The 24,335-nt window shown below is 38.1% G+C and overlaps 1 protein-coding gene across 13 annotated transcripts in view; it reads left to right on the plus strand.

Moving 5' to 3' along the window:
• Window positions 1-20,914, plus strand: part of FKTN (fukutin) — a 70,295-nt gene extending 49,381 nt beyond the window's left edge. For 12 of the 13 annotated variants that reach the window (XM_001493424.7, XM_070251246.1, XM_070251249.1 and 9 more), the window contains 3 exons: window positions 5,794-5,927; window positions 7,428-7,555; window positions 16,314-20,914. In XM_001493424.7, the coding sequence (XP_001493474.2) occupies window positions 5,794-5,927; window positions 7,428-7,555; window positions 16,314-16,527 (476 nt within the window). In that variant the 3' untranslated portion in view covers window positions 16,528-20,914. The remainder of the gene's footprint in view (window positions 1-5,793; window positions 5,928-7,427; window positions 7,556-16,313) is intronic. The other variant, XM_070251248.1, reaches the window with a different exon arrangement.
• The last annotated feature ends 3,421 nt before the right edge of the window (window positions 20,915-24,335 follow it).

Here is a 24,335-nt window from a genome sequence, read left to right on the forward strand (position 1 = left end):
TTCACTATACATTAGATCAAACTTCTTTGGATTTTAGAATTATTTAGAATCTTAAGTTTTGTTGTTTTTATTCCTTCTTGTTTATAACTGTACTTGGTTGTAACTGTAATTGTTCTTTCTTGATTATAACTGTATTTGTACAAAAATTAATTCTGCTCCTGCTTTTATAGAGTTACCATATAATTTATTGTCCAATTCAAGGGATTTTTGAGTGTGAAAGGGAGTGCCATTAATAATTATGTTGGTACAACAGGCATAAACTGGGATATGTGGTTATCCTACCTATGAGGCTTTGTGGAAAATTCATATGGTTCTTCCTGTCTAGGAGCTTACAGCTAGAATAAGCCAAAAAAAGAGTACGTCTTACACATTTATGTGATATATACTTTAAGGGTTAACTTTTTGAAGCAAGATTGTTTTATAGACTATCATCTGGAATGCTTCTTAATAGTCATGGTTTGTTTTGAGTTTTTAGCCCCATGGGTTGTCTTGTTTTAAGGGCATTTATAAAATGAGGGAGTAAAGACTAGATGATATTTAAGGAGCCTTCCTTTTTTAATAGTTTATTATTTTTTGTTAGATGTGAATTACAGATTTTTCTCAAACTAAAGGTGAGACCTCATCCTAGGCTTCTAAAGATCTATGTTAAAATGGAATTAAAGTTTAGAATTCCAAGCAGTATGCCCAATAGCAATGCCTATAAAGATAATCGTAGATTTTTATTTACTTTTTGAATAATCTGAATGGAAGGATTAGAAGGATAATAGGGGAGACCCAGGAGCCCTTAGTAATATTAAAGTATAAATTTTCTTTTTTAGAAAATACTATAGCACCTAATTGAGAAGTAGATACATAGTAAATACCTAGAAATATATTTTGAGAGCGTGCTGAAAATTGAGGCTGATACTGCTCTTTTGTTTTCTTTCTTTTTCTTTTGTTTTGTTCTTTATTGAGTTCCTAATAGTTTACATCAATGTGAGATTTCAGTTGTACATTATTTCTTGTCTGTCACCACATTAGTGCTCCCCTTCACCCCCTGTGCCCACCCCCCACCCCCTTCCCCTGGTAACCACTGAACTGTTTTCTTTGTCCATGTATTTGTTTATATTCCACATATGAGTGAAATCATTTGGTGTTTGTCTTTCTCAGACTGGCTTATTTCTCTTAGCATAATTCCCTCCAGGTCCTTCCATGTTGTTGCAAATGGGATGAATTTGTCTTTTTTTATGGCTGGGTAGTAGTCCATTGTGTATATATACCATATCTTCTTTATCCAATCATCAGTCGATGGACACTTGGGTTGCTTCCATATATTGGCTATTGTGAATAGTGCTGCAATGAACATAGGGGTCCATATGCTACTTTGGATTGTTGATTTTAAATTGTTTGGGTTGATACCCAGTAGTGGGATAGCTGGGTTGTATGATATTTCTATTTTTAGTTTTTTGAGGAATCTCCATACTGTTTTCCATAGTGGCTGCACCAGTTTGCATTCCCGCCAGCAGTGTATGAGGGTTCCCTTCTCTCCACACCCTCTCCAACATTTGTTATTTTTAGTCTTAGTGATTATAGCCATTTTAACAGGCGTAAGGTGGTATCTTAGTATAGTTTTGATTTGCATTTCCCCGATGATTAGTGATGTTGAACATCTTTTCATGTGTTTATTAGCCATCTGTATATCTTTGGAAAAATGTCTGTTCATATCCTCTGCCCATTTTTTGATCAGGTTGTTTGTTTTTTTATTGTTCAGTTGTGTGAGGTCCTTGTATATTATGGAGATTAACACCTTGTCAGATATATAATTTGTAAATATTTTCTCCCAATTGGTGGGTTGTCTCTTTGTTCCGATTCTAGTTTCTTTTGCCTTGCAGAAGCTCTTTAGTCTGATGAACTCCCACTTGTTTATTTTTTCTTTTGTTTCCCTTGTCTGAGAAGACATGGTATTTGAAAAGATTCTTTTTAGTTTGATGTCAAAAAGTGTACTATCAATATTATCTTCCATGAGTTTTATAGTTTCAGGATGTATCTTCAAGTCTTTGATCCATTTTGAGTTTATTTTTGTGTATGGCGTGAGATAGTGGTCTACCTTCATTCTTTTGCATATGGCTGTCCAGTTTTCCCAACACCATTTATTGAAGAGACTCTTTTCTCCATTGTATGTTCTTGGCACTTTTGTTGAAGATTAGCTGTCCGTAAAGGTATGGTTTTATTTCTTGGCTTTCAGTTCTGTTCCATTGATTTGTGTGCCTGTTTTTGTACCAGTACCATGCTGTTTTGATCACGATGGCTTTGTAGTACATTTTGAAGTCAGGGATTGTGATACTTCCAGCTTTGTTCTTTTTTCTCAGGATTGCCTTAGCAATTTGGGTTCTTTGGTTGCCCCATATGAATTTTAGGATTCTTTGCTCTATTTCTGTGAAGAATATCATTGGGATTCTGATTAGGATTGGATTGAATCTGTAGATTACTTTGCATAGTATGGACGTTTTAACTATGTTTATTCTTCCAAACCATGAGCAAGGAATATTTTTCCATCTCTTTATGTCGTTATCAATTTCTTTCAGTAATGTCTTATAGTTTTCATTGTATAAGTCCTTCACCTCCTTGGTTAAATTTATTCCTAGGTACTTTGTTCTTTTAGTTGTGATCGCAAATGGAATTGTATTCTTGAGTTCTCTTTCTGTAGGCTCATTATTGGAGTATAGAAAAGCAACCAATTTTTGTAAGTTGATTCTGTACCCTGCAACTTTACTGTAGGTGTTAATTAAGTTTTTGGATAGATTTTGGGGTGTTTTCTATATATAAGATCACGTCACCTGCAAACAGCAAGAGTTTCACTTCTTCACTCCCTGTTTGGATTCCTTTTATTCCTTTTTCTTGCCTAATTGCTCTGGCTAAAACTTCCAGTACTATGTTGAATAAGAGTGGTAATAGTGGGCATCCCTGTCTTGTTCCTGTTCTCAGCGGTATGGCATTCAGTTTTTGCCCATTGAGTATGTTGGCTGTGAGTTTGTCATATATGGCCTTTATTATGTTGAGATAACTTCCTTCTATCCCAATTTTGCCAAGATTTTTTATCATAAATGGCTGTTGGATCTTGTCAAATGCCTTCTCTGCATCTATTGAGATGATCATGTGGTTTTTATTCCTCAATTTGTAGATGTGATGTATCACGTTGATGGATTTTTGGATGTTGAACCATCCCTGTGTCCCTGGTATGAATCTCACTTCATCATGATGTATGATCCTTTTGATGTATTGCTGAATTTGGGTTACCAACATTTTGTTGAGGATTTTTGCATCTCTGTTCATCAGTGATATTGGCCTGTAGTTTTCCCTTTTTGAGCGGTCCTTGTCAGGCTTTGGTATCAGAGTGATATTGGCCTCGTAGAATGTGTTAGGAAGTGTTCCATCTTCCTAAATTTTGGAATCGCTTGAGAAGCACAGATGTTAAATCCTCTCTGAAAGTTTGGTAAAATTCCCACAAAAGCCATCTAGTCCTGGGGTTTTATTATTTGGGATGCTTTTGATTACTGTTTCAATCTCTTTCCTTGTGATTGGTCTATTCAGATTGTCTGTTTCTTCTTATTTCAGCTTTGGGAGGCTCTAAGAGTCTAAGAATTTATCCATTTCCTCTAGGTTATCCATTTTGTTGGCATATGGTTTTTCATAGTATTCTCCTATAATCCGTTGTATTTCTATGGAGTCTGTTGTTATTTCTCCTTTTTCATTTCTGATTTTGTTTATCTGAGCTTTCCCTCTTTTTTTCTTTGTAAGTCTGGCTAGGGGTTTCTTGATTTTATCTTCTCAAAGAACCAGCTCTTTGTTCCATTAATCCTTTCTACTGCCTTTTTTGTTTCAATAACAGTTATTTCTGCTCAGACTTTTATTATTTCTCTCCTTCTGCTGACTTTGGGCTTTGTTTGTTCTTCTTTTTCTAATTCAGGTAGGTATAATTTGAGTTTGCTTATTTGAGACTTCTTGTTTGTTAAAATGTGCCTGTATTGCAATGAATTTCCCTCTTAATACAGCTTTTGCTGCATCCCATATGAGTTGGTATGGTATGTTGTCATTTTCATTTGTCTCCAGATATTTTTTTATTTCTCCTTTAATTTCTTCAGTGATCCATTGGTTGTTCAGTAGCATGTTGTTTAGTCACCACATCTTTGTCCTTGTCTCAGCTTTTTTCTTGTTATTAATTTCTGGCTTTATAGCATTATGATCGGAAAAGATGCTTGTTATAATTCTTATGTTGCATTTCCTCATTGAGTCAGGTATTTCTCGAAGACTTTCTTCATTTCTCTTTAGTCTTAGTTCTCTCTCCTCCTCTGTCTGGAACATTTCAACATGTCTATCTTTGATTATGCTGATACACACCTCTATGATGTCCACTCGCGCATTCAGGGAATGTGTATTTTGCTTTATCTCTTCCATAGTGTCTTTCATCTCTAACATTTCTGATTGATTCTTCTTTATAGTTTCAATCTCTTTCGTGAAGTAGCACCTGAACTCATTGAATTGTTTCTCTACATTCTCTTTTACCTTGTTGAGTTTTTTGGTGATAGCTATTTTGAACTCATTGTCATGTAACTTACATATTTCTGTGTCATCAGGACTTGGTTCTGGGTACTTGTCATTTTCTCTCTGGTCTGGAGGTTTGATGTCGTGTCTGATGTTGGAAGGTCGAGTCTTTCTCATTCTGACATTATTTGGTTGCAGTTACAGCCTGTTGCCTCTGGGTGGGAATTGAGAGCCACGTATTCTGAGCCCTCCACCTTCAGCCACTATCCCAGGCAGTGGAGCAGCTGGGTGCAGGACAGGTGAAAGGAGAGGTGCTTTCTCCTGCGTGCACTCCGGGATTTCTCAATCAGCTCTTGTTATCTGGTCTCCTGGGGTCTTGGCTTGATGAGGTCAACCCCTGTGGAAGCTTTTGCCCCACCTCCCCCCTTACAGGGCTTCCCTCTAGGCTGCAAGGGCCCTAGGCACTCCTTGGTGAACTCACGAACGAGTGACTGCTCCCCCACTCTTTCCCTCACAGATCCTCCCGCGGCAGCGACTGCAGTCTTTAGGGGAGGGAGCAAAGTTCTCTCTTACACTGTTCCAGCTCCTCTGAGGTGGGCTGCAGCCTCTCCGCCCTCCGTTGTGTGGCTGTGTCTCTCTCTGAGGTTTTTGTGTTGTTAGAATATTTTCTGTTGTAGTATGGATGCCCCTTTTTGTTGTATGTTGGAGGGGAGAGAGTCCCAGGCAAGTTCACTCTGCCATGATGCTGATGTCACTCCTGCTCTTCTTTCCTTTTTTTTCAATATGACCCATCAGACATGAGCTATTCAGAGCTGTTAAGTTCTACAAATTAGCATTCAGGAAAGGAATGTTGGTTAAGCAAAAGAATTAAATTATATTTTAGCATATCTTAAAGGCAGCCTTCATCATTAGATGTTTATGATTAAAATTCTCAAAAGTAACTTAATTTTTTAAATAGATGGTCCAGTTAACATTACTAAAGCTAATCGTTTATTCAGAAATTACAATACATTATGAAAGTTTTTGAGGTTGCTGAGTGCTCAGGCCAGTAAAAATGGGTGAAAAAAGGAAGGAAGGAAAGAAAGAAGGTTCTTCAATAGGTGGCTTCTGTAACCATGGATTTTAGTTTGCGATTTAATTTTTTAAAAAGAAATTTTGGTAAAGCACCCTAAGTCTTATCCTGTGAAAAAAATCCTCTGTTACCAAGATCATCCATTATAATAATGACTATTTTTTCCAAACGTAACCTTAAAAAAATTTTTTTTTTTTTAGGATGGTATCGGCAATGCAACATTATTCCTTATAGTAAAGATGTTGACCTAGGAATTTTTATACAGGATTACAAATCTGATATTATTTCAGCATTTCATGATGCAGGACTTCCACTCAAACACAAATTTGGGAAGGTCAGTAATAAAAATCTGCTTTACTTCATAAGTAACATGTCTCAAAAGTAAAGTTTATATTAAGCAACTCAGAGATGCTTAAGAACGTTACCTACATCATTTTATCACTCAATATTAGCCAGGATGAGTTCAGCAGAAGCTTGTTACCGCTTGTGACTTCTGCACTATTTAAGGGAAAAAAAAAATCTGGCTTTCTGTTGACAATGAGGAAGAGAGAAGGATCTTGGACTCTGGCAGATGAATTTATTGCCATTGTATCAGACAACAATATAATATAATTAACATAACATATAATATACAATTAAAATGATAAGTAAAAATCCCATCTACCCTACCCAAAGTTACATTGTTTCTCGTGAGTCATTTAATTTCGTGTTCGCTTAGGCATGGATATCATGATCAACATGAAACATTCCATTGATCGCTAAGGGTTAGAAATACAGAATCATTTCAAACAGTGCTTGAATTTCTTGTTTATTTCCCATGTCCTAGGTCATGGCAATTTTCTCAGAGGTCAACTTGGAGTAGGTCATCGTGGCTTAGGTGAAGTCTCCTTTCAGACACTTTGACTCCTATGCCCTAATCCCTTGACCCCTTGCAATCACCTTACTCTTAATTTGCTTGTTCCCAGGGAGATGTTGTCCTGGAAGCAAGTAGGAGTATGTTTAGTCTCTGAAAAACTACTTCCCTCTTCATGATCATTTTAGTTTATTAAAAAAATTAATAAAATATTTTCCTGAGGTCAAAGTCAAAGCAACAGAACTCTAGTCATTCAGCAAACATTTACTCAGCACTCACTCAGTGCCTGCCACTGTGCTCTGCGCCCGGGACACAAAGATGAATAAGTTACAGTCCTTACCCTTGAGGGTTCACTGTCTAATTGGGAGGAAAAAATGTATAACTAATTGTTCTGTGATTAGTGCTTTAACAGACAGATGCACCAAATCCAAAGGGAACATAATTATTTGTAGAATAAGTTTCTTTAGGGAAATGCTCTCAGAATTCTTTGTACCTTTAACTTTTATTTCTTCTTTTTTTCCTGTGCATAATGTAATGATCTAAGCTATGTTTATGGGTTTCTATAATACCACATTTACTTAAGTACTTATTGATTGATTGTTGATTCTGATGAGAGACTTATTTCTTGATGGTTTTACTTGGTTATTAAAGGGAGTGATTTTTCTTCGGTTCCTTTCCTTCTTTGGACAGAAAGGGGCTCAGGAACAAGATGTTCTGCCGAGTGGTAACTACTGTAAGTGATTTACTCTGAGCTGTTATCACTTGCAAGAAGCATCATTATTTTGTATGCATTTAAGAAAGAAATCAAGCCTGGCGTGCTACTGCTGCATCCCGATTTCAGAGGTGCTCCAACTTGAAAAAGCGTGTATCTGAAAACCAGTGCTCTCTCTGTATAACACATAGGAATCTTTTTTGTTTTTTTAATTTAAAAAAATGTATTTCTTTTGTTTTAGTCTGTGAAGGTTTTCATCTTCCCCCCAGGTAGAAGACAGCTTGGAACTATCTTTCCAGGGAAAAGATGATGTAAAACTTGACATTTTTTTCTTCTATGAAGAGAATGACCATATGTGGAATGGAGGCACTCAGGCCAAAACAGGAAAAAAATTTAAGTATGAATCAGATAAGTACTTATAAAAGGGGGTTATAGAAATAATTTTAGAAAGTAGACATAAGGAAGAAACTGCAAAAAAAAAAAAAAAGACTGGCAAGACTTCACTGTTAACTAATACTTTCTCAGCCTACCCATAGAGCCCACTTACGCTTGCAAAGTGAGGTGCACCTCTAAGGACAAGCTGTGAGGAGGAAGTGCCCCTGGGTTTGTCAGCCCAAAGAGTCCTTGTGAGTAGAAGCCACAGAGTCATCATAAAGGGAAAACCAAAACAAGGAGCACAAAGACCAAGCCCAGAGCCTCAGCTAAAAAAGTGGGTGACCATCAGAGCTGTAGGAACTTAATAGTTTAACGGTAATGGGTAAGGGTTGGTAAGGAGCAGATAGTCCGCATGAAGTGAAGTTTAAGTAAGGAAACTGGGATTGAACCGGGCTGAGACCATGAATACTGGGATGTGCCTTTAATATAATCTTTAGAGGATACTTCTTGGGCTTAACAGTTCCGTATTTTGTCAAATGTGAGATTATATCAATTGTAGGGTGCACCATAATTTTATGTGCTACTAAGAAAGAAAAAACACCGCCAATTATAAGACACATGATTCACAGATGGAAAAATTGAGGTGGGGGGCATGTCTCAGAACTGATGGAATGCAGTATCTTAGATTGGCATTTTTAACATCTCTCTCTCTTTTTTTTTTTTAATGCTGCCATAGTCATATTCTTTGATGAGAAAAGACAAAAATGACATTAGAGGAACTATGCTCTCTTTTATGATGCAGTTGGCCTGTTCTCATTTCTGAGAGTGAGAGAATGAGTGGGACTGAGAACCCAAAGAGCATGGGCTTTGGAGTCAGGCAGACCTGGGAAACCTCAGCTACACCCTAACCAATTTGCAGTCTTAGCTTTTCTGAACATTAATCTCCTCATCTATTCAATTTGGGTCTACTGTGTGTGTCAGGCACTATTCTGAACATTTTACGTGGATTAACACATCTGATGCTCACAACAACCAGAGAAGGTAGATATTCTGTGAGGCACTGAGAATTTAAGTAATTTGTTCAAGATCACACAGCAAATAAGTGAAGGAGTCAGAGAGCAGCCTGTCTCTACAGTTCAGGCTTTTTACCCCTATTCGCCATGACCACCCTAATATACCGGATATATGAGGCACTTAGCATAATGCTTAGCACTCATTAAGTTATCAGTGAATGGTGGTTATCATTGTTATTATTCAATATTATTAATATTATGATTACTAATGTGTTGTTATTATGGTAGTTATGACCAGTAGCATAAATATACCTCACCAACTAGCCGAGATTGGAGCTTCTATCATTGAATAAATTTGAGCCATTGGCCACAGTGGGGAATGTTCTGTAACACAGAAGAGGAATTCCAAGCTCAGCCTGGTTTCTCCTGGATACTTTGATACACCCTACTGAATCTTTGTTTGAAGTCAGGGAGTCTTCATGTAAGGTTAAACTTGTCCTGGAGGTTTGATAGTAATCCAAAACCTTTGCTCAGCGTCATGAAGAATTCCCAAAGTAACATGGACCCCAGAGCAATTTTTGAAACTCTTATGAAAAATTATTTTGCTTTATGACAGCAAACACCTTCATGCGGGGTAAGCTCTGATTAGAGGACAGAAATTAATAAGTTAATGAGTATATAATTGACACTCTCACTGTGGCTAGGTGAATGGGGCAGGGTAAGTGTTTTTGACATTCAGCTATAGTTTGTTTATTAAAAATATGATAAAGTTGTCAAATGTAATGTATAATTTAGAGAGTTTTTTTAACTATAATATAGTATAGCATAGAAATTAAAGGCATGGAGCCAGTCTGCTTGCTTTTGAATTCCAGCTCTACATTTTACCAACTGTATTACCTTGGGCAACTTATTTAACCTCTCTGTGCTTAAGTTTCCTCAAGTGTAAAAAGAGAATCATCGTAGAAATTGCTACATAGAGTGGTTTTAAGGATTAAGTGAGTTAATGCACAAAAAGGGTTATGAAGAGAATTAAGCATGTCCTGAGTACCAAGTAATTATTAGCTGCTATTATTAATACTACCAGCAGTAGTAAAGAAAACTACTCCTCTTCTTAGTCTTATGAGAAATTTACAAATTAGAAATCTGTATAATTATCTCAATATCAAACTGCCACATCTATTCTTAGAGAACTCACATGAGAATGTTGCCTTTTTTCTAAGAAAGATAATTTCTACAGTCATTATTATAGTCCTAGTAGTCTTAAATTGCCTTCCAAGGCTTGAATTTCTTTCTTCTCCCTGAGATGGTCTGAAACTCACAAGCCTCAAAAGAACTGTTCATTTCTAACCACTACATTTCTGGATAGAAAGAGCTCCTTGCGTTCTGCTTTAACTGCTCTTTATAGTAGCAATGTTTGGGAAGTGTGAAGTGTTCTGATTATTTAACAAGAGAAATGAGCAGTGATAGAGCTGTCTGGACAGATGGTGTGAGTCCCAGATTTTCTATCATGTTCCCGTGACCTTAAAAGGCAGAGAAAAGAACAGGGGATGGCTGTGTAGAGGAGTTTCTTTGGAAGATTCCCCCAGCCATATGCCATTTTCATTCTTTTCAGCACTGTTTACTTTAAGAACTGTAGTATTTTCACCACTACTATTTCCAGAGGGGGGAAAAAAAACCTTTAAAGCTAGTTGAAGAGTCTTTTTATCTTTATAATATTATACTTTGTATTCATGTATAGTTTATTCTGAAAAAAGCTTAGCAGTATCATAAAATGCCTAACCATTTTTTAAAAGGTAGAAGAGGAACTCAGGCAGAAAGAAAAAAGTTCCCCCTTTCAAACTTTTACTCTGCATGGTGATGTTTTTAGTCCCAAGATTTAATAATCGTTACAATAATAATTATGATAGTATAATTATAATATAAACAGCAGTAATAAAGATGCAGCTACCAGGGTATCTGCTAGATCTCAGGCACCGTGATAGATTCTTTATGCTCTCAGATAACCCTCACTTATCCCTGTGGTAAGTTAGGTGTTCTCATTCCTGGTTAGATATGAAGAAAGTAAAGCTCAGAGAAGTGAAGTCACTTGCCCAAGGTCACCTGGCTATTAATGGCAGGGCCAAGATTTAACTCCAGACCTGTTGGACTCTTAAGCCTAAATGGTTTCTTCTAAGAATCCATAGATTAAATGAGTTAACACATGTAATGCATTTAGAACAGTCCGTGGCACATAGTGAGTACTGTATACACTTTAGCTACTGCTGCAACTATCACTAGTAGTAACGACATTGTTACTACTATTGCTGTTGCTGCTACTGTGGTGCTCTGGCGCAAACGTAGCCCCTTCCGCACAGTAGTAAATTGGATTAGTTACTCTCTGGACAAGCGTTTTTCCCAGCTCTTATATTCATTCCATCCTTAGTTCTCAATCTAAATCCATTCTTTTACCTAAAATCTAAATTCCATTCTAAAAGATTGTCTGGATTTTTTATATTTATTTTTCTCCTCTAGAGTCCCAATCACTAGTAATAAAAAGTGATGACTACAACACTGTGCCTCCGGGGTGTGAAGTTTTTATTCCACAGCTTCACCGTTCCTACAGAGGCTGCCCGGGTTTCTTTGGGTTATTTCTTTCCTTCCCATCTGAGTCTACTGATGGAAGTAGAGGCCAGAAGTTTAAGAGAGAATAATAATAATGGTAATAATAGAAATTAACTTTCATTGAATTTATCTATGTGCTAGGTAGGCACTATGCTAAGCTTTTATATGCATCGTCTCATTTAACCCTCACAACAGGTTTATAAGGGAGATTTTATTATAGTCGCCTTCATTTTATGGATGAGGAGAGTAAGAAGAGCTAACACGGAGACCTAGGGCCATGTCAGCTCAGAGCCCATGTTCTCATCCATCGCAGTGTTACAGTCACCACAATCTCTATCATATTGTTAATACTCCCCCATGAAAATAGCCCTTCTATTTATTGACATTGTCAGAGTATTACAGCTACCTCTGTGTCCTCTAATAGGAAATCTGCTACCCCCATGCTAGTCGTGAGTTCCTTATACCTTCTGATATTTGCAGTTTCTGCTTATTGTATAGATCTTCAGAAAATTTGGATTTGTCCTCTATGGGACTAGACTTCTATGTAATTTCACATTTCATTTCTGCAAAATTTATTTACCAATTGCTATGTGCTAAGGATTCTGATGTGATAGCTGAGTTTTGGCTCTCAGTGATCTCCTAATCTAGACCATGAAACAAATAGTAAAGTACTGTATCAGCAGTACAGTAATTAAAATATGTCATGGATGGTTGAGACACCAAATCAACTCCATCTGCAATCAACAGCAAGGAAGTGTGGCTTAAAAATGGAGAAGTTTGTTAAGCAGACTTAGTATGAATATGGAGAAAGGCCTGATAGTAGGTTTACCTAACTATTTTTCTATTTAGATTGTTCTCATTTTTTTATTATTAAACAAATTCTATGAGCATCTTGTATGTAAAGTAAAAGCTTTATTAGGGATTGTTTCCTTGAATAGATTCCGCAAAGGGGAATTCTTATTATTGTTTGTGCTGATTAAGAAATACAGGGATAAGTGGTCAGTGTTCTAATACCAGTAAAAGTACAAGATGTTGTCCCTCAATGTCTTGTTTTTCCTTGACTCCTTAAGGCTCTTGGCAGCTGTGCAGGCTTCCTTAATATTTCTTGTCAGCATGCTTTAGTCTACCTGCTTTTTAAATTTTTCCTTATTCTTTTAAAATAAACTTTTTATTTTGTGATAATCTTTTGAAAGTTTGTGAACAGAAAAGTATGAAGCTAATGCAGAGAGCTCCTGTATACCAGTCACCCAGTTTCCCCTCATGTTAACATATTGTTAGCCTGGTGCATTTGTCAAAACTAAGAAACCCACACTGGTGCATTCCAGTTAACTAAACTCCAGACGTTGTCTGGATTTCTCCAGTTTTTCCACTAACGTCCTTTTTCTGTTCTGGTATCTGTCCCAAGATACCACATTGCATTTGGACACCCAGCATTTTGAAACTTGCTTTTAGTCCAAGATTTAAGCATGTAGTGCCAGATTGTTATACATCATCACGTTTCCCAATTCTGCCCATTCAAGGGCGTTGAGTTGCCTCCATTTTGAAGTAGCTCCTCAGTACCTCTCCCTGGAAATAATCTCCCCTTCCTCTGAATTTCCATAGATTTGTCTCCCCTTTATCTCTCTCGTACTTTATTTGTCTACTTGTGCTGATTTGTCTGTCCTTTGTGAGTTATAAGTAGAATCAGGCTGGTAAATCTGTTGGGCCGAGTGAGACCCGAGCCCTACATGAAACTAAAATCAGGCCTTCTTCAGTGCAGTGTAGTGTTTTATTAAGATGATAGGGTGACACTAGATTGGTGACTTGATGCAACCTAGCATCTTTGGAGAATCAAAGCCATAAAATCAAGTCACGCCAGTTTTTCAGTCACTCTGCTTTGCGAGAAGTTACAGATCAGAGTTAGCTGTTGAATCTCCACTCATCGGTTCTCTCAGCTTCATAGATTGATACTGTGCTTCCATAGTTTTGGCTCTCAAAAAACACATTTGTCTTTTTAGTACTTATAGCTGTGAAGCTAAAAAGGCAAATTTGAATAATTTCTTTAAATGAGTGTATTTAAAATGTTGGCTTTTCAAAAAATGATCTCACATCTCCTACTCTGTTTATGCCTTTATATTTTACAGCATATAGATTATGTCTTAGGCCTCCTTAATTATACCTCCAAACCTCTAGTGAGTAGCAGGTACAAAACTGAGTCATTGAGGGAAGAACTTTGAAAGCATAATTTATGGTAATTGGATACTTATATAATATAGAAGTAGTAGTTATTTATATAGTTAGCTTTGTTTGTTTTTTTAAGAGAACATTACCTCAAGATGAATAAACAGCAGACTTTTCATTCATGTGAAGTAAATTATATTTTTAAGACTGCCACATGTTTGAATTTGGATCTGTTCACATTTTGGATCCTTTCTTAGAGCTTTAAAGTGCACACTGCTTGGCTGAACTAACTCTTGGCTCTAAGAGCTAAGGGAGCATTGCAGACCCATGGTGTACTTTAGTCTTAGTCACTATTTACTGGTAACCTGGACAGATACATGGCATTTGCTCTTCTGTGTCACTCACCTCGCCCCCCTTCCTCTCCACAATGCCGTTTTACAGTCAGTTTCCACATTTTATGGTTTGTTTATCTTTCTTCTCCTAGGAAGCTGGAATTTTCTTTTTGCTGAATGAATTGGAAGTTACTTGGTAAAAAGAAAACCACAAAGAGCTTAGGGATGTATCTGTTTAGGAACAAAAATTAACATTTGAATTAAATTGTCTTTGAGTTATTTTAACACTGTTTATATGTTTAAAATGTTTTGGTTTTGCTTATAAACCCTTCAATGTTCAAAACCTTGCTTTTGTAAAATTCGTAGTATTCTCATCCACCCTGTCTATCCTGGACCTATGATTTTTCTTTCTTTCACCTCTTTGATGAGACTCTAGAGGCTAATATTTGAGAGAGACAAGTTTCCTGGCCCACGTTACTAGATAGACCATGATTTCTGCGTCATTTCAACTTCAGCTTGTCAACTTGATAGGATGGGACAGGTGGACATTCTGCTGACCAGCGTCTGGCTGGAGAGGGTGCAGGCTGCTGATGGATGGGCACGTCTGATGACCAAAGAAGCAATTCCATGAAAATTAGTGTGCAGAGTAAAATTGGGACAAGCAGATGGTGGAACTAGGCTGTATCTTATTTCTTCCTCAGCCATGAGATTTTCAATGGCCATCTTTTCACAGAAGCCAGCTGGGATTCTCCATTAACTCCCAGGACCCATTGGTTTAGGTAGAAAGGATGTGTTGCTTTCTTTAGAATTGGTTCAGCCTCTCATTTTCCTGTATGGCTTTCTGATCATCTACTGGTAAAACATGATATTCAAAAGCAGAATATATGAGAATTCACCTTTCCTTGGAGAACATCCCAGTTAGATCCCATTTCCACAATACGATTACACTTTGACATCTGGCTTTTCCTGGTTCCTTTTGTCTTTAATCCTCTGATAATTTAAATTTCTGTGATCTCTGCTGTTGCCACTTTAGATCTCATTGCTGCAAGTTCTTCCCATGTTGTGAAGAGAAGAAACATTTCTCAGAAAACACCAACACAGAATCTAGGGGTATAATATAAACTTAAAGCTAACAAACCTGCTAGTTTTAGCTTTCCTTTGTAATATATGAATTTAATTTGCTGATCCAGAGTGCCTTTAAGAAACATGTTTTGGTTTAATTTCTGTAACTTACCTACTAATCAAATTAGTTCTAGTATAGATGAATTCATTATAACTAACGTTCCTTGGCCTGGCTTAGAGATGTTCTTTAGCATTTGACATGAAAGAAAGGCAGAAACTCCAGGTGGGTTCATGTGAGGGATGGAGGCCTGGGGCTGCATCCTGGAGTCGTGCTTCCTCTGTATCCTTGGAAAGTCCAGGTTGTGAAAGAAAAGAAAATTCACCTTATACATGTGCTGTTTATTTTAGTTCTTTAGTTAGGTTCTTTTAGTACCAGTTTGATGGGGATTTAGTATGTGTAAACTATTAAAAATAAGTAAGAAAAAAGTAAGTTTGGGGCGGAGAACAGAGATCAGAAAGAGCAGGTGGTAAAGTACTAGAAGGCAGAGCAGGAAGAGGTAGCTTGTCTAGCTGTCTTTTAAGAGAAGTGTTGAAGTACAGTATATCCACACGTTAGATGTGTATTCCTGCATTTGAGGAGGGGCTGGAGGTGTGAAGCTTTGCTCGAAAAGCCAGCTTAGTGGGTGTTACCGTGCTCACGTATTGTGGTATGAAATTCTCACCACAGTAAGTTAGGAAAGGAGTTTGAGAAATACCCCAGTGACCCTGGGCGTTTCTCCTTCAATTGTCTAATTGACCACAGTGAAACCAGGGACACAGGAATTAACATGACCCATCACAAAGGCACAAGCTCTTGTGATGCTGTTGTTGGAGAATGTCGTATATTGCCAGGATTGATTCGGCTTCTCTGGCTGACTAGGACGGTTTTGTTTTCTGTCTCACGGCTGCATGTGCCTCCCTCCCCGTATTAAGAATTGCAAGTATTAGAAATATAGTCAAAAATTATTTATGTATTTATTGGTTCACTTGAGATGTTTAAGGAGTGGCCACAGCCAAATCCAAGCACTTCCCCAGGGTTTTCCAAACTTTATCATTTTCCTCCATCTTTTGGCAACTCTTTGCTTTGACTTCATTCTCAGACAACTCTCTCTGCTAATGAAAAAGATGGTCACCAGCAGTGCTCAGCTTCCGTCCTACCAGCTTAGAAACCTCAGCAAAAGAACACTTCTTCCCCAGTAGTTCCAAGAGAAATCCCAAGGCTGACTTTGATTTGCCCAATTCATGTGCATCACCATCTCTGACCCAGTCGCTATAATTTACTAGTTAGTCCTGGGTCTTTTTTATCCTTCTCTGGAGCACAGAGGTGGGGTCAGCTCCTCCTAAACCATGTAGACTGGGAGTAGGGGAGGGAAATTGGGGTTCTGTTGACATCAGAAGAGGAGAGGGATGCTGGGCAATCAAAAACAACAAAATGGCCACTGGATCTATCCCCAAAGCTATGTAGTGGGAGAGGACCATCCCTCAGCCAAGAGAGCACTAGCAGCCGGGTGCCTTCACTCAGACTCCCCTCCTGAAGCCTAACCCCTCTCCACACTGCCTCTGTTTGCCACAGGTACCTGTTCCCCAAGTTTACACTGTGCTGGACTGAGTTTGTAGACATGAAGCTTCACGTGCCCTGTGAAACCATCGAATACATTGAAGCCAACTATGGTAAGACCTGGAAGATTCCCGTGAAGACTTGGGACTGGAAGCGCTCTCCCCCGAACGTGCAGCCCAATGGCATCTGGCCTGTTTCTGAGTGGGACGAAGTTATCCAGTTATACTGAGACAGTAGGTTGAAATGGTAGAATTCCCCTTGTGGAAAAAAGGTGGGTAGCTATTTAAAAAAATGCATGTGTATTTGTCATACGTAAGTAGGAGCCAAAGAAAAATGACAAGTTTGAAGATACAGAAAGAGTCCTAACTCCTGAGCCATCTGCTTTAATTCTCTCGTTTTACGCTTATTAAGCAGTCTCCACGTGCCAGGTACACTGCTAGGTTACAGTGGAGAAGCAGAGATGAGTGAGACAGATGCTTGCCTCTTTTACCCGTCCTTTGGTAAGCACCCCAATTTTCCTTCCAGGGAAACACCCCCACCCTTTGAAGAGCTCATATAGAATATGATATGTTCTGTAAATGCTTTAAAAATGTAAGATAATGTTTGGACTGGAAGATGAGCTCACCAGGCAAAGCTAAGGAAGGATATACTACTTAAAAATAGCCCATTCCTGTCCTCAGCGTTTAAGCTGGTGTGTTAGTGCTATTTTTAAGATTGTGGAGTCTGAGTTAACGTTCAAGTGATCAGACTTGAGGTGGCATCAAGAAAAGACGCTAGCAGATTCATGTTACAAGCCACCTGATGTGGACTTGATTTAGAGACAAGGCATCATTCTATAAGAGAATAGAGCTCATTTCTAGCCTTGTCAAAGATAAGTGAATTTCCATATACTTACTATTTTCATATTTGTGTGAGAAGAAAGCTTATGCTGTGTGATGCTTACATTTAGAGCTATTGTGAGAATATTTCCACTGACCTCTGATAGAACTTGCTGACAAATCATTCAAGTGAGACCATTCTACCAGACATGATTTTGAGAGGGTTGTGATTTCACACACTTATGTTCCCTATTTTATTCTCAACCATCTGTTAGTAAAAATATGAACTATTCATGGACATTTTATATTTTCTGAATTTATAATCCTTATACTCCCAATTTTAATGTTAACTCTAAAATATTAATAGAAATACCTCCAGCTTTTCTAAATGTACTCTTCAGTGTATTCATTCATCAGTTGCAACTCCATATCGTTCATTTCTGGCCTCTAAACCAGTTTAAATGGCATGTAAACCTCCTTGCCCCCTCCTCTTCCAAGACTACATCAGGTCTCCAAAATGAAGATAAATGGCGAACCTGGCAACTGTTGCCACCCCAGATCATAGTATTTGCAAAGTCTGTATCCATCCTAGTTGTTCTATCTGCTGAATATCGATGGGGCAAGAACACAGACTTCCCCACTTTATCAAGTGACACCTGCTCTGAAACCGTCCAGTTTCCTTTTTCCCCTTGAGATCCATCCCTGAGTGAGCTGGGATGGCTCTGTCCCTTTCATCTCTCCGTGAGTCACTTTAATTATATATTTGAAGTGAGATGTGAAGGGACGTGAAGGCACAATAAGCACTCCTGTCTTTGTCTGGGAAAGGAAGCTAAGTCTTATATTATCTGCCAGAGTGGCAGATTTTCCTCTAAAATAGAGAATAATAAGAGTGTCGAAAATGGCAACCAGAAGGTCTGAGGGAGTGGGCTGACAGAGTTTTCCTAAAATAAACTTGGGGAAAGTAACCTACAATCACCCCACTCCAGGTTTTAAACACAATGAAACTTTTTTTGATAAATGATAACTGATGGCCTTCCTCTCTTACAAGGAGTTCTCAATGCATAATTGTTGGGTCTTTTCATACATAACATAATCAAGGTTTTCAGGGACCTTCATAAATTATCAGCAAACTTGTCCCAAAATGATAGGCTATTTTAATCAGCTTTCTTTTTGCTAGAAAATCAGCCCGTAGAAATCATACCCAAATTTTAAATAGCTGAACCTAATTTCAATTTTCATGGTTCAAAAAATATAACATAATAATTGTGTTCCTGGGCAAAAACCTACCCAGCTTAGTCAGGGCCATTTGCTTGTGCTCAGCTTCTAGAAGTGCATACATTCCACATTTCTGCCCATTTCAAATTGTGACTCTCACTGTTTGCTAGGGGGTCTTATCTACCCTATGTAGGTTATTTTTCTTTTATCTGACTCTGGAGTCCGAGGTCTTGAAGTGTCCAAAATCTAAAATATCTTGGCCCCATTGCCGAAGGTTCCGTATCCTTCCCTTCACAGACCGCTGGCTGCTGAAATACTTTTTTTTGACTACCTTCTGGTTTCACAGGCTTCCCCTCTTGGGTCCTACCCTAACTTGAGGAAATGAAAGCCCTTCCCCAAACTCTGAAGGCTAGGCTTGCCTCTGATACAGATTGGGCTGTCCTTCATCCTGTGCCTCCTAACAGTTGCACTCTGCTGAGTGTCCAGAGACCTTGAGTCAGGGGGATCCCCCATCAACACCTCAAAAGATCACTTTTCTTTCCTCACCTGAGTATTCCAACAATAATTCTCCTAATCTCACCACTTTCAGGTCCCGTTTTCCTGGCTGACCAGGAGAAAACCTCTTATACTAACTTGTTGGAAGTTAGGCACCCAGGGATGTCCCCAGAGGATCCTGAGAGGCAAGATTGACAGCCTCTCACGTGACAACCAGGTAGCCACTCAGTCCTCCTCTAAGCAGGGAGTACGTGCCCTTCTTTCTGCTGCGGCTACTTGCATCTGGCCCCTGGAATAAAGCTGCAGTTCCCAAAATTGAGCCTCCCTAAGAAGCTGGGCTTTGGGATGGCAGGTTTCTTTGATTTCGGTGCCACAAACCCTGAAATATGACCACTAGATGGCAGAACGTCTGTCACCATTCCCCCAAAACAAGTGCTCTTGAATCTTAAAAGCTTAGACCCTCACTGCAACATTCATTCTAACGCTCTTATTTCATAGCTAAGTAAATAAGCCCAAAAAGAAGTGATTTGAGTAAGAAACAGCTGAGACCAAAACTCAAGAGCGTCATGCCTTCTCCCTTAGGAAGGCAGCATGTGGTATAAAAGACCATGGACTTTTGACTTAGGCCTGGGCTTGAATCTCAGCTTCATCACATGGGATTTATGGCGGGGACCCTCTTAGCTTCCATTTCCACGAGTGAATTGGGGAAATGGTGCGTACTGCTAAGGACTTTCTAGTTAGGATTAAATGAAATATAAAGTGCTTAGCATCAAGCCTAGGATTAAGTAAGTACTCAAGAAATGGTCCCTTTCCTACTTCCAAGTCCTTTTTCTAATTGTTCTTCAAATAGGATTAAAGAAACTGGTTCAGGACACAATCCTTACTCAGAAAGTTGCATGACTAAATTTGTTTAGGAAAAAATTGCTTCATTGTATCAAGGCATTAAAGAAAAAATTATATGGTTTATGAATTCAGAGACATTACCAAATTGCCTCCTTTTCTAAACAGAGCTTATATTTTCATTTTACTGGTCAAGCCATTTTCTCCTAGGGTCTCCTTATACCATCCCACGTGCTGCCCAGTTCCTTGGTCCCAAGCAGTTCACTCTGTACCTCCCTAGATTTGGTACCTGCTCTGCCCTGGGCTTCTTTTTCAACATTCTAGCTTTTCCTGGAAGTAAAACCTCACTTCCTTGTTACTAAATCTCTGCCCAGCCAAAATCAAACATAAGTCATGATTTGGAGAGGAAAGAATTTGGAATACTTGGTTTCATTTAATTATCTATGCTGATGAATGCCTATCTCAGTAGTAATGAACGGTAATTAAAAATACGCATTTGCACCTTCTTCCCCCAAACTTGTGTTTCTGTTTCAGCTAGGCAAGAATTAACAGGGTATGTGATGCTATTTTAAGCTGCTCTGCATCAGACTGAAATCCTAATTATAGTTTATAAATAAAACAGAACAATTAAATAGTGATACCTTTCATACAGGACCAGTGCTAAAGAACGCAAGTATAAATTTTTCTAATAAGAAATCTCTGCTTCTATATTCTCAGAACTTCTAGCTTAGAATGCACCCCCCATTGCCATCCCCTAACCTAACCCAATGCAGAGATTATGTAGGAACCCGTTAGCCAGCCAAGCTGCTGTATACTTATGAGCAGCTCTCACTGTGGGATTGAAAGGGAGTATAAGGAGAATCAGAAGTACTGTATTCTGTTCTATAAAACAAGATACTGTCTCATGCACTATTAACAAAAAATTACAAGATTTTGTAGCCTTCTGATGACCCATTCAGAGCATGGGCAATTGTTTGTATATTTGTTCAGTGAAAATCATATCTAGCTAATTGTGTGTCCCTTCCACTTCATAACCAGGACAATATGTATGTAAATTTTCTAAACAAAGTGATATGTTAAACATGAGTAAATTCCAGCGTGTGCTTACCAGTTTACTATTTGGTTTTATGTTCAGGTACAAATAATTTGTGGTACTACTGAAAATGCCTTTAATATTATTATTGTGATCAGAATTTGTAATATATAATCCATTTTGGGATGATGAATAAAGTTTTTCTAATCACTTGAGATATTCTGTGTTTATTTTTGAAGCTTGCAGTAGAAATAACAGCCACTAACATTCATAAGCAATCTGGTAAACTAGTAATCTTGCCACCAGTACAGTATCCCTAAAATTAAGGTAAAATGAGGTCATATGAGTGAGCCCTAATCCAATATGACTGGTGTCCTTATAAGAAGAGATTAGGGTACAGGCAGGCACAGAGGGAAGACCATGTGAAGATTTAGTGAGAAGATGGCCAAGGAGAGGAGCCCTTGGAAGAAACCCACCCTGCCAACACTTTCATCTTGGACTTCTAGCTTCCAGAAGTGTGAGAAAATAAATTTCTGTTTTAAGCCACTGGGTCTGTGATACTTTGTAAGGCAACCCTAGCAAACTACTGTAGTAATCCAGACAGTATGGTATTGGTAACAGCATAGACACATAGATCAGTGGAGCAGAATAAAGAAACCAGAAATTGACACCCAAATATGCTCAACTGATTTTAACAAAAGTGCAAAAGCAATTCAATGAAGGAAGGATAGCCTTTTCAACAGTTGGTGCTAGAGCAATTGGACATCCATAGGCCAAAAAAAAAAAAACGAACCTCAACTTGATCTTCATATTTTAATACAAAAATGAACTCAAAATGAATCATGTACTTAAATGTAAAATGTAAAACTATGAAACTTTTAGGGAAAAAGAAGAGGAGAAATTCTTCATGACCTAGCACTAGGCAAAGAGTTTTTTCTTAGACTTTGCACCAAAAGCACAATCCGTAAAATAAAAAAGTGATAAATTGGACTTCATCAAATTAAAAACTGCTCCTCCGCAAAAGCCTTCAAGAAGAGGATGGAAAGTCAAGCTACAGACTAGGAGAAAATATTTGCAAACTACTTATCTGACAAAAGACCTAGTATCTGGAATATATAAAGAACCTGAACACTCAATAACTTTTTAAAAATCCAACTAAAAAATGGGCAAAAGACATGAACAGACATTTCACTGGAGAGGATATACAGATCACCAATAAGCCCTTTAAAAAGATGTTCAACATCATTAACCAAATAGCCAAAGCAATCTTGAGAAAGAAGAACAAAGCTGGAGGCATCACAGTTCCTGATTTCAAACTATATTACAAAGCTTTTGTAATCAAAGCAGTATGGTACTGGCATAAAAACAGACTCATAGACCAATGGAAGAGAATCAAGAGCCCAGAAATAAACCCATGCATATGCAGTCAACTAATATTTGACAAGGGAGCCAAGAATACTCAATAGAGAAAATACAGTCTCTTCAATAAAACGGGCTGGGAAAATTTGGATATTCACAAGCAAATGAATGAAACTAGACCCCTATCTTACACCACTCACAAAAATTAACTGGAAATGGATTAAAAACTTAAATGTGAGACTTGAAACCATAAAACTCCTAGAAGAAAACATAGGGGCAAAGATCCTTGACATTAGTCTTGTCAATGATTTTTTGGATATGACACCAAAGGCACAGGCAACAAAAGCAAAAGTAAATGAGACTACATCAAACTGAAAAGCTTCTGCACAGCAAAGGAAACCATCAACAAAATGAAAGGCAACCTACAGATTGGGAATAAATGTTTGCAAACCATATATCTGAGAAGGGGTTAATACCCAAAATATATAAAGAACTCATACAACTCAAAAGCGAAAAAACAATCCAATTTAAAAAATGGGCAGGGTCTGGCCCCGTGGCTGAGTGGTTAAGTTCACGCACTCTGCTTCAGCGGCCCAGGGTTTCTCCGGTTCGAATCCTGGGCACGGACATAGCACTGCTCATCAAGCCATGCTGAGGTGGCATCCCACGTGTCACAACTAGAAGGACCCACAACTAAAAGTACACAACTATATACTGGGGGGCTTTGGGGAGAAAAAGGAAAAATAAAATCTTTAAAAAAAAAATGGGAAAACGAACTGAATAGACATATTTTCCCAAAGATATCCAAAAGGCCAACAGGTCCATGAAAAGATGCTCAACATCACTAATAATGGAAATGCAAATCAAAACCTTAATGAGGTATCACCTCACACCTGTCAGAATGGCTATCATCAAAAAGACAAGAGGTAAGTGCTGGTGAGGACGTAGAGAAAGGGAAACCCTTGTGCACTGTTGGTGGACTGGAAATTGGTGCAGCCACTGTGGAAAACAGTATGGAATTTCCTCAAAAAATTAAAAATAGAACCATCATATGATCCAGAAGTTCCACTTCTAAGCCTATAACTGAAGGAAATGAAATCACTATCCCGAAGAGATAGTGACACCCTTGTTCGTTGCAGCTTTATTTACAATAGCCAAGATATGGAAATATCTTGATAATGGATCAATGGGTAAGAACATGTGGTCTCTATATATAGAATGGAATATTATTCAGCCACAAGAAAGAAAGAAATCCTGCTATTTGTGATGACGTTAAAATGGTTCTTGAGAACGTTTTGTTAAGGGAAATAAGTCAGACAGAGAAAGACAAATATATGATCTTACGTATATGTGGAATCTTAGAAAACCAATCTCAGAAACAGAACAGATTGGTGGTTGCCATAGGCAGGGGCTAGGGGCTGGGGGAATTGGGTGAAGGTGGTCAAAATATACAAACTCCCAGTTATAAGATAAATAAACTCTGGGGATGTAATGAACAGCATGATGACTATAGTTAACAATACTGTATTTTATGTATGCAAGTTGCTAAGAGCATAGATCTTAAAAGTTCTCATCACAAGAAAACAAAACTTTTTTAACTATGTGAGATGATGGATGTTAACTCGTTGTAATCATTGCATAATATATACAAATATCAAATCATCATGTTGTACACCTTAAGCTTATACAACATCTGTCAATTATATCTCAATAAAACTGGGGAAAAAATGTTACCATTTTTCTTTGTCGTAATTTCTCCCAAGAACACCTCGCGAGATCTTCTGAAGTGAATATTAATAAGCCAGTCCTTGTGCCGCTGTAATTAGAGGCCATTTGCTGTGTTGTCATTGGTGTGAGGAGTGACTCTCTAGTCAAGAGTTTCCAGGTCATTCAGCCTGCATCTCAGCTCTGCTTCATCATACTTTGTGGTTTTGGCTCTCATTTTTATCTTTGGACACAAAAATACAATATTTGCTGAATCTCAGCATATTGCTTTTTCTAAACTTATCATTTTCCAGAAGTTTTGTGCAAATGTCCATCTTTGCGGAAAGTTACCACTCCTTTTATTTCTAACCTAACTTGATACCTTCCACTGTTCTGCCAGTCAAGTCTCCCTATGACTATTCCCCCCATGTAACAAATACCAAAGTATATAGAAACTGCTAACCAAAGGTGGTAAAGGTAAAGGCACTTTCTGGAGGAAGGAAAAGTTATTGATATAAATAAAATAATTTACCATTAAAAAAAGTTATTGATACTAAGGAGAGATAGAGGACT

This window comes from Equus caballus, chromosome 25 (genome assembly GCF_041296265.1).
Source record: "Equus caballus isolate H_3958 breed thoroughbred chromosome 25, TB-T2T, whole genome shotgun sequence".
NCBI classification, from domain to species: domain Eukaryota; kingdom Metazoa; phylum Chordata; class Mammalia; order Perissodactyla; family Equidae; genus Equus; species Equus caballus.